General features: G+C 29.9%; 1 protein-coding gene and 1 pseudogene across 1 annotated transcript; both read left to right on the forward strand.

Moving 5' to 3' along the window:
• Positions 1 to 5,444: 5,444 nt before the first annotated feature.
• On the forward strand, positions 5,445 to 12,357 carry LOC113370842 (chymotrypsin-2-like). The gene is made up of 6 exons (XM_026611524.1): positions 5,445 to 5,630; positions 10,812 to 10,872; positions 11,144 to 11,306; positions 11,538 to 11,784; positions 11,904 to 12,050; positions 12,154 to 12,357. Exons 1-6 carry the CDS (start codon positions 5,445 to 5,447, stop codon positions 12,295 to 12,297), a joined length of 948 nt encoding a protein of 315 aa, XP_026467309.1. The 3' UTR covers positions 12,298 to 12,357.
• Positions 12,358 to 13,375: 1,018 nt separating this feature from the next.
• On the forward strand, positions 13,376 to 15,794 carry LOC113370843 (annotated as a pseudogene).
• Positions 15,795 to 16,178: the final 384 nt, after the last annotated feature.

The raw sequence follows: 16,178 nt of genomic DNA on the forward strand, positions 1-16,178 counted from the left end.
CATAATTGTTTGTTAAATTGTCTTTATGGCATCACAATTATTGATGGAATGAGGATACTTAATAATCGATTCATACCCATTTATTTTAAAAAAATCCTGAATTGATCCGTAGGGATTTATGTGAAATAGCATAAATTTTTGCTATATGTCCAGGAAAAATCAAAATTAGTGTTAAATAGAATCACTAGGTCATGATTATAAGTTTTTTTATCTATTGATTATTGAGACATCTGTACTTATTTTTATCAAATTTTCAATCAATTTTGTTAATGCTATTTTTAACTTCATCAATGAAAAGTTTGTTTATGCCAAAAAAGTCTATGCTAATTTTTTGTTTTATTGATATTTCTTATCATTCTAAATTGTTATAAATTATCGAAATAACCAGTTTATATTTTATCTAAATAGCTGAATCTGATTTCTTTTTGATTAAGTCAATTAACAAATAGCGAAAAGTTCACGCAACTAGCCTCAGGGCAAAATGCCGCTAATTGAAATGAATTCATTTTTATAAAAATTTATTTATTTATGATATAATTTTATTTCAATGACATAAGCGAACAAAAAACAATCAACCTTTACCATCGCAATGATATTTCCAAATTTATTAGTTGACCACAAATTCCAATGCTTTGTTTTGGACTGCAATTTTTAAATAACTTCAACCCTGTCTCAAAGGGTGAAGTAAAGGAATATGAATATGAAGTAAAAATGTCCTGTTCAGCTTGTTCCAGAACGATCCAAAAGGCTTTATACAAAAGTGCACTCGTCGAAAATGTCAAAGTGGTCTTGTCAAAGCAAAGAGTATACGTGAGAACTTCTCTACCTCCAGAAGAAATATTAGATATGATATTGAGAACTGGACGAAAAGCCAAATTTCTTGGAGAGAAGCCGTTTCCTTTTAAATAGTATGATTTTTATAATATGATGACCAAGTCAGTATAATCCATATACTAAAACAAATATTTGGATTAGATGTCTCACTTTCTGAAAGATTTATGTGCTACCCAGAGCTTAAAACTGGAGTTCAGGAAATAGGTGAAGAAATTGTTAGGCGTGTCTCCAGGAATTAAGAAAAATACAAATTATGTGTCAATTTTTTTATCTACTCCTAATGAAGCTGTAAATATGTTTCGGTTATACTTCTCTAATATTTAATTTTTCTCAAGAAAATATATATTTATATAAAAGTTCATTAAATTATCATTATTACTATTAATATAATAGCTATAGTTCTAATGATTTAATCGTGGTTGAACATTAGATATTATATACATATCTAATAATAATTACAAAATGTAATATAAAACTAAATACAAACTAGTGGTGTAAGGCATCATTAAATTAATATTTTAAAAATCAAAATTATTTTCTATATATATATATATATATATATATATATATATATTAATTAAAAAAAAATTTTCTTGGATAATAAAAAAATATAGTTTCAAAAAGAGAGTGTGTTGGGACTTTTAGTCCTTGATACTTCGTTGAACCACAAACTTCAATCACAAAAACAACAGGATTTGAGTACCATTTTAATTATTTTTCAATCCAGAAAAAATGTTACATTTTACACCCGACAAAATGATCTTCAATAAAATTTGCAAGCGATACAGAACAAACAATAAATTTAGGTATTGTTGTATGGTGAAATGTATATTCGATGGCTTTGTTTACCGGTTTATGAGCTTTAGAGATATCCAATTGGAATATAGAGAGGATCTCTATAAGGGGAATACAAGTCCAATACAATATATGTGAATTATATCTCACAACCGACCTAATGGTCAAGCTAATACGGTTTGCTCTGCTTAGAATTGAATTTATTGTTGACAAAACGATCGTGATAACATTCTAATGCACAAATTTACATTGTTCAGAAATACATAAATTATTTGATGCCAATTTAGACAATATAACTTTTAAGTCAATTTTATGAATATGAGTTCTTATTAGAGAGTACATAAAAGTTGAAACAATAAATTTACTCTGCTATTGGAAGTGAAGGCAATGGACTTCTAAAATAATATCGTATTCATGGTGTATCAATATATGTACCTATATATTGAAAATAGCCAATATTCGGTTCACAAAAGACTTCTACATCTGCATAACATGTTCAAAGCGACAGAACTATTTCAATTGCATACAATAAGTGAATATCTACTACTGAATATTCGCTATTACTAGAAAGCAAGGACCTTTCATAGCAAATATAGGTCGAATTATATTTTACTGTAATGCAAATAAATTACTACCTATTATATATATGTAGAGAATAAAGAAAGGACTCTACTGAGCAAAATCTTAAAAATGGGGAAATCTTAAAAATGGGGAAGGGAGCAAACCCCTTCTGCAAAATAAGTGCCTCCAAAATTGGGCCAAAATCGTCAACAAAGATTATAAATAGTAATATTAGCCATCTTGAGAATGTTTTAAAATTATGAAGTGATGTCAACTTACGAAGCCATAATTATTTGAAACATATCGAAAAAATTGAAATATGACCCTAAAGTTACGTGTGCCTATACAAGATTAAATATAAATGTTATATATTAACAAAATGTTAAATTTAGGAGAATTACCATGCTTCCAAGCATACTTCATGTTTGATTAAACATTATTATAGTGTAGTCGAAATTCTGGTCTCAAGGACTTAATAATATGGACCAGCACCGCTTATATTGTTCCTTAGCATTAAGTAGATTCTCGACATAAGGACGTAGTGTACGCCAAATTATAATTTGTTATCCTACGAGGATTACTACGATAGCTCATATACTTAGAATCTTAACTACATGGGCAGAGTTCAATTTTGGAAGAGAAACGTTTAGTGGTTGTGCATATTTAAGTATATAAATTTCTAATACTATTACGCAGTTAAAACATGTTACAGTTATATAGTAGTAAATCAAACAATCTAGAAGCTATTGATATATCCACCAAAAACTGTTCGGGTATATCTTCTAAACTATTTCATACATGACATGACATATGACATTTAATCAATCGGGAGAGCCTGCGATTATCGTCGGCAATGTTCGCTCAGACATGTGACGTCACATACCCTTCTGCGTTTGAGCACTTACTTTGCGCTCGACTAGCGCTAGTCCATGTAATATAAGGTCTGTGGCTGGTTCACAAATAATTAAGACAACTTACTATTACATTGACTCTGTGATGTCCCCAATTTTTCCCGAACCAGCAAATTATTAACAATCCATCAGATCGGTACGAATGCTTTACCGCCGATGCGCTTTGTTACCGCGTGACAATGCGTCCAGTAACGCGCATCTCCGTATCCTGGTTGTCGATGATGTTTATGCTTGTCGCGTATGGGGAATCCGCCGCCCACCGGGGGGCCGATTGGGGATGCATTAATGGTCCTTTCCAGTTATGATCACGTACTCGACCGCAGAACCGTCTCTCGGTCAGCAGGACGAATTGAATATTAATGACGGCGGTTGCAGCAGCGGCTTGAGCTCCATATATATATGCTCCACATAAATTATATCACGATCGTCAAATTTGCTAACCGATGTCCTTGTATGAAGAGATTTTGTGATAACTGCTAGAGCAATGAAATTAAGTTGTCGAGGATTGATATATTTTTCATGAAATATCCAACCAGAAAAAACAAAACTCGAGCAACCTCAAAGTTGAGTAACAGAACTCCATTTTAGACTCCATTTTTTTAGATTTTTTTCTAAATTCGAGTTAGTGGAACGGTAAAGGAAAATCTCAAAAACCTTGCAATGGCTCATAGACTTTTTGTTACTATATTTTACCCGAAGACAGCAAGGTCCCATGTCAGAAGTATCTTTCTTGTAAATACTTTGGAGATTCCAAGATATAAATAAATAATATATTTTTTGAAAGTTCTACGCAGATAAAGAAATGAAATGGATCAAAAATAAAATAGATTCAAAAAATTCAATCCAAACATATGACTTCTGCTTGAAGTTCTGTAATTACTCAAGTTTTCGCAATGAAGTCCGAGGCTAGTTTGAATTTAATTTAATTACGTTTTCTTTCTCGTGAATATTTTGAAGATCCCTAGAGATGTTTAATCGCCTTTCCGCATTCCTTTCTCATACCTTTCAGTCGCAAGACATGCCGTTCCTTCCACGGAACGATTTAAAATGCATTAAATGTATTTTTAAAGTATTAGAAAATCGCAGAGCTTCACACGGCGCCGAAGTTTTGTCTTTCTTGCAAAAGTCCAAACTAACTTTTTGCATTAACGTATAATTCGATTCCTGCTCCCAGAAGCTTTGTTAGTTTCGCAGAACATATTACGGATGTCAGAGAGCTAATTTCGATTCCCTGGTTGCTTTCTGGAGAAAAAGTATATGTTAATTGATAGAATAAATATGACGTATTGGTATCTTTTTAATTCATTATTAGTAATTTACAGGGCAGTAGTGTTATCCATTAAATTCTGAACTTTTTAGTGCAACCTTGAGCTTTGGTGAAATTGGGATTAATTTTCGGATATTATAGTAAATTGTTGATTTTAAGCTTTAGTTAAGCTTTGAATTCGTAAATCGTATGTAACATTTCTAGAACCCCTGACAAAAATAATAAAAATTGCCCCAAGGTAAATTAAGACTTTTTGTTGAACTATGAATTTAAATTTCAAAGGTCGACTGAGAGAAAATAAAAAAAAAATTCCAAGTGTCCTTTAATAATAATAATACTAAATTTCATTACAGCAAAATTTAAATTTAAAAGACCATTTCAAAAAAGTATTAGGAAGTCTTGCATGTGGTTTCCATTAACCTTTTTGTGTACACAACTTTGTGAGTCTATTTGCGTATTCAAACTTTAACCACAGACGTCGTATTTTAAACCAGATTTGATAAAAGTTTCTCTTGATCGAATATACTGTTGTGGTTTATGGTTCTCAGAGGCTGCTCTTAATACGCCAAGGTTTTGTGTGAAGAGAGACAATAATGATTTTGCTAAAATAGGAAAAACAATTGAAAAAATCTCAACGAAAAATAATTATTTTAGCTGATTGTTTCGACACTAATTGCTAAATGTTACTTTGTTGCAATATTATTTGTTGCCTTGTGCTAAATTCATTCGTCTCTATAAACACACCTAATCTCTATTTACTCTACCTAATCTCTATTTACGTTTATTGTCTTTAGTTGCACTCTTTATATTTATCTTTATATGTCGCTATTTGTCTCAGAAAATATAATCTACTCACACACATTATTTTTTTTTTGTTCTATCCGTATGTCAGGCTACTTAATATTTGCTTTTGCATTTCAATTTTGAAATTATATATGAATGTCTTTCAATGCTCTCGATATCACATGTCTGGTCATTTTAGGTGTACTGCAATAAACGGTAACACGTTTTATTTTAGATCCCGCAAACTCTTTTTATTTACACATTACTGATACTTTTAAAATTAGTTTAAATTAATGCCACGCACACCCTGTCACGATTTGCTGCGCCTTTTATTAAAATCCACCGGACTGAAATTTGAATATGAATTTGTAGCTTTTTTGCTAGCACTCTTTGAAGCATTAATTGTTTTTTTTTTATCTAAATTGCAAATACTCCTTGCAATAATTGCAGAGATTCGAAACATTCATATATTTGAAATTGTAAAATGAAGTCTATGGAGTAATTAACAAATTATTCATCATCCCCTGCAATGAGCAAATAATTGCTCAAAACAGATTTTATGAATTAGAAATTTTTCAATCTCCACACGGCTTTTATCACATCATCGCAATACAATTTGCAAAATCCACGCACTCACATGCATCCCCAACGAGGATTATACCTTACAAAAGCAGACGGCTTCCAAAGCTCGCGAAAGTCGCTAAATAATCGTGAAAGCACCAGAGTTTCACCAACAAAACTTTTCCCATGTCATTTCACTTCTCGATTTTGAGTGTAGAATTCGTGTTCCCAAAATTCAATGTAATCCGAATGTAAACAAAATGAGAAAATACTCTGTGCTCTCGTCGTTCGGAGTGGAAGAAAGCGGTTTTATTAGATTTGCATATTGTTTTATAAAGCATAGGAAATCTGTTTACCTGATGTGTACGTAAGACACATCAAGTATTCTTCTTGTTTGGATTTGAGAAAAACCATTACTGAAAGAAATAAAAAATCAATTTACAAATAATCAATTATTTATAGTTGATCATGATTATATTTCACATTGCAATAATTTAGAAGGCTCATGATATATTACAAGATCATATATGGTACTGCGCCTATAATATGTGCGCTTAGAATATAACCATCAAATTACATTACAAAAATAGATAATTTCACAGACAGTTGAGCACGTTGCATAATCCCCAAAATGGCTCACTTATCTCGTTTAATACGCGATCATCATAATGATATCATCGTAAATTCACCGCAATTAATTATAAATCCTAGAGAATTTAATGACGCATTTCCATCTCCTAAGCTTCATAATAAAACTGTATCGAGCTATCGTTTCGTGCGGCAAACTGCACATAATTCACGGTACTTAGCAAACCCTCAGATCCAGCCAAAGATGTCCAGCATTCGAAGAAAGGACCCAATTTAAATTTGATAAAGTAGAGAAATAAATTTCATAATAATTCTGATGTGGCAACCTACTTGAAAACTGACAAAAATATTAAAAATTATTTAATATATTATATATTATATATTAATATATTATTAATATTAAATTTATTTTAAAATCTATACGTTTCGACTATAATCCTAGTCTTCATCCAGTGGAGACGAAAAAGTATGATTTGCTTTTTAAAAAAGTTATTTTACTAAGACACTAACATGTGTCAAAATAAATGTGAATTGTTTGCAAATTTATTTATTTATTGCTTTCTAAGAAATTTGAAAATACTATCCAGATAACATATATTGAATTTGCACAACAAACTGAGATCATTTCCTTTATTTATTTATTTCTCGTTATAAATCATTATGAAAGATCCTTCAACGACCCATCTTTTGAATGAATTTTCTTCAAAATGTAGTATGATCGGATTAAAAATATTGATGTTATGTTTTAATGTGTTTATGTGATCTACTAGCATAGTTTTGAATTGTTTGTTCTCGTTGCTGAAGTCGTTTTGTTAAGTTTTGGCCAGTTTCACCAATGTAAATTGATCTGCAATCTAAACAATTGATTTCATAGACCAAGCTTTTAAGACTTTCGATATTAAAGCAGTTTTTGTTTCGGTAGAAGTAGTGTTAGACGTTGTGCTAAAATTGTTAACTTAATTGATACATTAGATTCTTCCAAGGAAAATGGAGCTTTTTAATGTATAGCTCAAATTTTTTATGTCGGGTTAAAAAATCTATGTTATGTTTTAATGTGTTGTTGTGATATATTAGAACAGTTTTATTTTTGTTGCTTAATTAAAATCGTTTCATTAAGTTTTGGCTAGTTTCACCAATGTATATTGATCTGCAATTTAAACAATTGATTTGATAGACTAGATTTCTAAGACTTTCGATGTTGAACCGAGTATTTATTGTAGTAGAAGTAGTGTTAGTCGTTGTGGTTAACAAAAAAATTGTTAACAAGCCTGAGTCCTAATTTATAAAATAGTTTCTTACTAGGAAAATAAAGCTCTTTAATAAATGGCAAACAAATGACACCAGAGTGGGTCTCTAAGCCAGATTAATTGTAATGGTCAGTAGAGTTGTTAGTTTCATTTAAGGAATTAGTAAGTATGTTACTATATATATATATATATATATATATATATATATATATATATAATAGCAAGACTATTTTTTCAAAAATATTAGTTGCTAGTTAAATTTTTCCACTGAGTTTGCCACCATTGATCTACGACAAAGCAAAAAACTTTTGCAATAGGACATAAAACCGAATAAGAACGCGAGCAAAGAGTTACTGCCCGCATACACAGACTCACAATCAGATGTAATCATCAAACTTATTGTTAACATAAACCTTACCACTTTTACGACCTGTTCAACACCTCCAATCTGAAAGTAATGTCGATTTAACTCGGGTCGTATAACACGTTGGGTATGACGGTGGCAGAGACAGAAATTGTGCAATCAGAAAGATAATTCGGAAGAAAAAATATATTTATATATAGATTTGAAACTGTCCTGACTACAAAATGTAACAAATATTATTAGTGATTTACAAGTATAGAAACATGGAGTGCCTAGCTTCACCAAGAAATCTAAGATTCAAAATAACTTTATGGACAACCCTATATGTAGCAGAAGTGATTATGTGCAAGGAGAAGAAAACTGTGACTAAAAATATTGTAAACATTTAGTATTAACAATTAATATTTTTATTGCAACTTTATTGGTAAAGAACCAAAATTTTCACTACTATTAATTTACATTTAATAGCTTACTAAAATAATTCCAATCATCTACTAAAGAATGAACTGTATTTCGAATACCTTACTACCATTTCATCTTATAAAACTGGTTCTAATATTGCAAAAGTAATGAGAACAAAGAAGTATTACATGTTCCGAGTAGTACGTGCACAGGATTACACGAGAGAAGATGTAATGATTGTTTGTGTTTCGTCGATTTCAAAAAAGACCTGACCTGATGCCTTCGACAAGGCAAAAGAATAGCCGGCAAATCTAGAAAGAGAGGCTGCTCCTCAGCTTCAAGTACCAATCAGTAAGCAATGACTTGCTTACGTGACCGAATTGAGAAATTGAAGCACCTTCCATCCATTCGATCACATATGGTAAAGGAAATATATATATATATATATATAGATATTTTTTACAAATTAGTATTTTTATTAATTATTTATAATATATTAAAGTACTAATAAAATGATGAGGATCAGACTAATTGATTATGCTGTCACCATAAAAAGTGAAGACAACTACTTTTTATTTTGTGCTACAATAAACTTTCAGTAAATTTCATAAAATTAACTGCTTAAATTGTGACTAAATATATATTGGCAACATGAGATAAAATTTAAAGTCTTTAGCAGTACAAAACTATATTAACTTTCCTGAGGGTAAGTTAAAGTAATCGCAAAAAATTCGGAACTATTTTACGTTTCGAAGGTTTCTGAACATTTTGCCATACCTTAGAAAAAATGGATGTACGTGTGTTTCGGTGCTTTTGTTTCGGTAAAAATAGTGTGAGTAGTTGTGATAAAATTGTTAACAAGTCTAAGTCCTAATTTTTAAAATAATTTTTTACTGGAAAAATAAAGATTTCTAATGTATGGCAAAATGTGTGAGTGTGTACGTGTGGGAACAATTTGTGTCGACGTTTTCAGGAGCACGGTTTAACCGATTTGAATGATTCAAGAATTCGATTTGTATTGACAAGAAGACGTGTTGATTAGTTTTTGTCAGAGGCAGGTCTAGCCGAGAGCCGGCGATGCGAGGCAAAAAGTGCCAATAGTGGCAACACAGTTATTTTAACCAATTTAAATGATTCAAAACAAAAAATTGATCAAATTAGAAAAACAAGTCGTTTAGATAATAATAATGTTCATTAGACATATGCACATCAAATAATCAGATATTTTTTAAAGATTTTAATAATAACATGTGCAAATAGGTACCAAGGATTTATAATGTTTAAAGTTCTCTTATATAGTTTAGACAAATTCCCTCTACCTTTTGGTTTCCCAAAATTTTCGAAAATATTCTATTTAAATAAATCAAAATTATCAAAAAAAATGAAAAAAATAATTGTTTAACAAGAGTCTTTCGTAACATAATAAATTTATTTTATCAAAAAGTCTATAAAAATAAGTAGATTTTAAAAAGACCTCACTGTTATCAGTTCGTTTGAAGTTACATTAGAGTTTAGTGCTTTAAATTTAATAATCGTTGTCTTATCATGATAATTAAAATTGCGGTAAGTGTTTTCATCATATCTACAATATTTATACGGAAAAATGTTTGTTTACCAATAAACTTTGTTTTTGAGTATCAGCTTCTGTAATATATCATGCATAGTTCCAAGAAAACTCAAAATTTGTGAAAATACACATTCTGTTCATTTTATAAGTCGCATACTTTATAAATTAATATATCGAATATATTTTCCAATATTTATTAAAAGATAATATATATCCAATTAATTAATTAAAAGACTTCAGTAATTTTATTGAATCGTTATAATATTTAGTATTACATTTAACACTTAGTTCTTCAGACTTAATCACTATGCCTAGAAATTCTGAATAAAATTTTAGAATTCAAATATTAAAAACTAGATACATTTTCAAATCGTGGAATAAATATAAGTAAGTGAATTAGAATATGATTTTTAAAAATTTGCCACGACTATTTATTTCCTATATTGGATCATTTTAAGTAATCTACAATTTATACCATAATTTTGGTTGAATTTCTTTGTATTATGATATATCGTAATGCTGAGTTGGGAAAAAGAAAAATACACATATAATATATAAAATGTTATTTTTTTATCAAGATCAGAAACTAATTTATGAGTTAGTTCAATAAACTTTGCATTTGCAATAAAAAATATTATAATATGAAATAATCTTTACTCAAATAAACTCAAACAACTATCTCGTTTTAATTATATTTCTCCTAATATTTGCGTCACAAACTCGAGTACTTTTTCCTCGTTTATTATCAAACAATACAATTGCTGAAATTAATTTCCTAGAATTCGTTAAATCGGGCACGTTTCATTAAATAATAATTATGTAGAACCATATCAAATAGTGATTATCGGCATTAAATTTATCTCATCATTATCTTCAAGTGGTCGACACTTGGTGTATATAAGGATTGTTTCGTTAAAGTTTCGACATATAGTTTGTGAAAATGGTGAAAATAATTGCATTGTGTTTGGCTGTTTTGGCTGTTTCCGCAGCAGGTAATAATTGATAATTATTTTATAATTTATAACTACCTGGCAACAGATAGTTTATTGTTAACTTTTTTACCATTATATATAGAAATATGAGTTCACTTATTTTTTATGCAAATGGTCGTTGCATCTGGATTATGAACAAATTGTAAGAAGTTTTGCATCCAAAAATTGACTTTCTAGTTATTTTCTAAATTCAATATCTACATGTACAAATGCAAATTTTTGAAATGGATAGTTCCAAATGTTTTTTTTTATTTTCAATTATTTTTTCCAGCGGAGCCTCTCCCAGAAAAAAGCACCCGTGTCGTAGGTGGTGTCAATGCTGCCATTGGCCAAGTACCTTTTATGGTGTCTTTGAGAACCAACCAAGGACACTTCTGTGGTGGTGCCATCATCAGCAATCGTTGGATTCTTACTGCTGCTACTTGCGTGTTAAAGTAAATATTTGGATACTATATAAAATATATTTTAGTAACTTTGTTTAGTTCGTCTTGAATACAAAGTGATCCTACGTCCATCAGTTCAGCTGAGATTGATTTATTTTTGGAGATAAAGTATTGACCAGTGTTTTGACCATGAATTATTTTTAATATCCAAGTAGTTTGACCTCATTTCCAAAATATCACAATAACATAGACAAAGCCCAAATTTAATTTTCATTTTTTTAGTAAATATCCAAATGATATTCTTCTCGTCGTTGGAACCAACACTTTGAATGCTGGCGGAGTAGGATACAAAGTTGCCCAAATAATCGTTCATAACCAATTTAACCAGAACACATACCACAATAACATCGCTTTACTAAAAACTACATCAAATATTGTATACACAAACTATGTCAAACCAGTTGGTCTGGCAAGCTATGATACACCAATTGGAGCAGTATCCACTCTGGCTGGATGGGGATACTTATCTGTGAGTAGTAAATTAAAAATAAAAAATAAATTTAGTAAACTCGGCCAGAATCTGTTTGAGTCTACTAAATTTGTAATTTTGTAAACATTTATTATTAATTATTTTAAATTTCTTTCCAGAATGGCGGCCAAATTCCCAACTACTTGCAAATCGTCGACACGTACACCATTTCTTACGAGCAATGCAGAAATGCTTTGATCAATGTTAACCAGATCGTACCAACACAACTCTGCACATATATTGCACCAGGAAAAGGTGCATGTGCTGTAAGTATAAATATTTTATAAATTTTCAAAATCCAAGGCTGAAAAATCTCGTCAACCCAAATTTTCGTACTTGGTTCTTAATTTTTTTTTTATTATTTTCCAGGGTGATTCTGGTAGTCCTTTGGCAGCAGGTGGCCAATTAGTAGGTATTGTTTCCTGGGGTGTCCCATGTGCCACTGGTGTCCCAGATGTCTACACCAGAGTCTATGCTTACCGCGATTGGATCAGATATTACACTGGATTTTAATCTCCTAAACTCATCTCATTTGTTATATTGTAAATTATGTAAATAAATATGAATAATGAAGATACTTGTTATTAACTCAGGACTTCTATTAAGAAAATGTTGTAAACTCAATATTTCATTCATTTTACTTTAAAATTAAAAAAAAACGTTATTTTTAATTATATGATAACCAATTTTTTTATGGCAAGGCAGACTTCAGATGATGATATATGGCTTCAACCTTGTGACTATTTTTACATGTTAATTTCTAATTTGTGATCATTTCTGAAATGCTCATTTTCTAGCTTTGTCATGTTAATAAATCACACAAATAAAATTACATGAAATAAATGAAGGTGATGTGATTTAAAACAATATCCCGGAAAAATAAACCAATTAGATAAATATTTCCGGGTACTTTTGTACTCAATATAATTTTTTTCAAAATTTACTATCTAGTACAGGCATTTTGGTAATTACATCAATTATTGCAGATCCAAAATTAAAAATCAAAATAAAGAAAATACAGTCACCATCTTTCGTTCAAATTCGGAGCAATGCAACCATGGGTGTAAATATTGAATTCCTTTCAAATTGAATATAAATTTTTAGCGTTCGATCATTAGCATTTATTACATTACAAACTTATTTTTACATTTAACCAAACCTGTCCGTGGTTTAGTGATAGAAGCTTTGGCCTTGCAACTGCAACCTTTTCGGACAGCCAGGTATCAAACAGTATTGGTATCAAAAACAGGATTTAGAGTGAAACTAGACTGTCAGAATATTATATTTGAATTACACTAGCTTTTTTAGCTTGTATCGGTGTTTTAATATGTATAGAAAATATCATTACCAAATGTTTAATGTAATATACATAAAACGTATATATATATATATATATATATATATATATATATATATATATATACATATCAAATATATCAATTTATATGTACATTATATCAACAACTATTATTTCTCAATCAGATTATATATGGCGCATTTCACAATCTATCATAATTAAAATCAAATGTATTGATAATGATTCCCACAAATCAAAATTTTTAGAAATCAAAACATAATCATATATAATACAATGGCAAACGTAACTATATTTATTTTCTCAATTTTGATTGCTATAGCTCTAGGTAATAATTTAGTGGACCAATACTTTATTGGTATAATATAGATCAAATATTTTTTACATATATTCAGATTTTTTTTACATATTTTAATATTATATTTTTCGCAGGTTTTCATATAAATGATCATAAAATTGCAGAACCTAACAGCCGAGTTGCTGGTGGAGCAAACGCAGGAGTTGGCCAAGTTCCTTACCAAGTATCCATTAGATCAATTGATGGACATTACTGTGGTGGATCAATAATTGACCATCATTGGATTCTAACATCTGCTAATTGTGTTCATTTGTGAGTATAATCCAGTAAATTCCTCAAAAAACATAAGCAAAAACAATACTAACTTTAGATAACATGTTTCAATGGATAGGATTTAGTTCTAGGATCAAAATTAGCACAGTGTTTTTCACGAATGTTTCAATTTTTCATTAAATAAGTAGACCTGCATCATAATTATCATAAACTTTTATGATAATTACAATAATCAGAAATATGTATCATAAATATTTTTTTTAGAAAATCTACCAATCAAATACTGGTAGTCGTCGGAACCAACTCCATAGTAAATGGAGGCGAAGGATACAATGTGGCGCAAATTATTGTTCATCCAAATTGGAACTCAAATGATTTCACCAATGATATAGCTTTGATAAAAACAGTAGAGTACATAAAATATACCAAATTGGTCCAACCAATTATTTTGGCAAATAATGATACTTCAATAGGACAAAGCGCAGTATTGAGCGGTTGGGGCTCAACAAGTGTAAGTGTAATATTCAGTATTTTATAATTTGTAAGATTATTTTATTATCAATGTTATCACTGATATCAAGCAGTACAATTCCATAAAAAAATTGATAATTTTATTTGTTTGCCTGGATATAGCCATATTCATATTCTCTAGCTACGTTATAAATAAAAAATGGAAATAATAATTAATTTAATCACACTTTTTTAAAAATCGAACGATCTGTAGTATAATTTATGATTTTATTGAAAATGTAACATAATTAATACAGGTACTTAATTTTGTGCAACATTATTTCAGCATCTACATGTATTTATGGTATCAAATGGTACATTTCAGACCACTAGATTTACTGATTATTCGTATTTATTGTCAACCAAAATATACATTATTTTTTAAGACAATATGCTGATATTTAAGTCTTTGAGGAGTTGATCTCCAATCCTTTTTTTAACAATTTATTTTAGATGATATGGCCAAATTTTTCTTAATCTTCAAGGTGATTCCTCACTCAAATCGTTTAAATATTTGTTCGAGTAACCTGGTAAATTATCGTGATATTTTTACTTTTTTCTGTTATTACACATCATTAAAGTTGTTCAATAATGTAGGGACTAAATTCCATCACACAGCTCTACTAGATTTAGTAATCAGACATACAGTTTTGCCTGTAATACCATCTAGTATTTGATTACTTTCTTCTTGATTTTTTAGGATAATGGAGTTTTATCACAATTTCTGCAAACTCTAAATGTATTCACAATTTATGAGAATGATTGCGACTATTTAGTCTCAAATGTTCATCCTATAACTTCCAATCAAGTTTGCACGTATATGGGGCAAGGAACAGGAGCTTGCAGTGTGAGTATCCAAAATATTAATTAATTACAAACAATTCAAGAAATAAATCTGCTGATTCCCTCTGAAAGTAGGCAGATGACACAAATTGTCATTGATTTTAAATTGTCATAAAAGTATTAATTTATCTTATAGAACTGCGCGCAATGTATTGGAAATCAACAAAACTCGAAGGACAATATTCTTTCATTTTTTCCTCTTAACTTCAGAAACTCGATCAGAATTTAAGAAAAAAACATCACAAGAGCTCATACCACTCTTAACTACGTCCTATTTCCAAGGCAGCCCACCCTACCTTCTGCCCCTAGGTTGACCGATATCTATTCGATGTATTTTATTGTTAGAAATTCTCTAATACTGATAATTTTTTATTTGGTGCAGCAATACCAAGGACCACTGGTAACTTTATACCAAGTTGTTTCAAACAAATAAATTTTATTTTTCTAATCCTGATCATTTTTTAATTGATGCAGCAATACCAAGGACTAATGGTATCTTTCTATCAAATTGTTTCATATAAATATAAATTTTATTTTTCTAATACTGATGATTTTTTATTTGATGCAGCAATACCAAAGATCATTGGTATCAAATTATTTTATATTAATATAGTTTTTATTTTTTCAGGGAGATTTTGGTGGACCATTGGGGTCTAACAATCGCCTTATTGGAATAGCATCATGGGGTATCAACTGCGCCGCAGGAATCCTGATGTGTTTACTAAAGTATTTTCTTATCGTGACTGGATAAGACAACATACACGTGTTTAATTGCCTATCGGTAATTAATTAATTTTAAATAGATAAAAATGTTTTTCAAATAGATAAAAATAAAAATATCGAATTTGAAATGCTATTTTGAAAAATAAGCATGATAAATGTTTTAAAGACCTGATTTATTTAGATCCAGGCGATTACAATTTTATTATCTATAGCTAAAGTTTTTTTAAATATATGGTCTAATTAATTTGAGCTTGTCCGTGGTTCTGTAGTAAGAGCCTTGATCTTGCAACAATAGGTTCTAGGTTATATTCCCATCTTGCACTTAAAATCAAGCAGTAATGATTTTTTGGTTTTATTGCTCAATATAGATTCAAATATGATTTTCTATTGCCCATTGGCAGATACATCAATAACACACTATTATTAAGAGAA

The sequence above is a fragment of the Ctenocephalides felis genome, unplaced genomic scaffold (assembly GCF_003426905.1).
Source record: "Ctenocephalides felis isolate EL2017-DRISC unplaced genomic scaffold, ASM342690v1 CF-g0.4_SCAFFOLD_01492, whole genome shotgun sequence".
Lineage (NCBI taxonomy): Eukaryota > Metazoa > Arthropoda > Insecta > Siphonaptera > Pulicidae > Ctenocephalides > Ctenocephalides felis.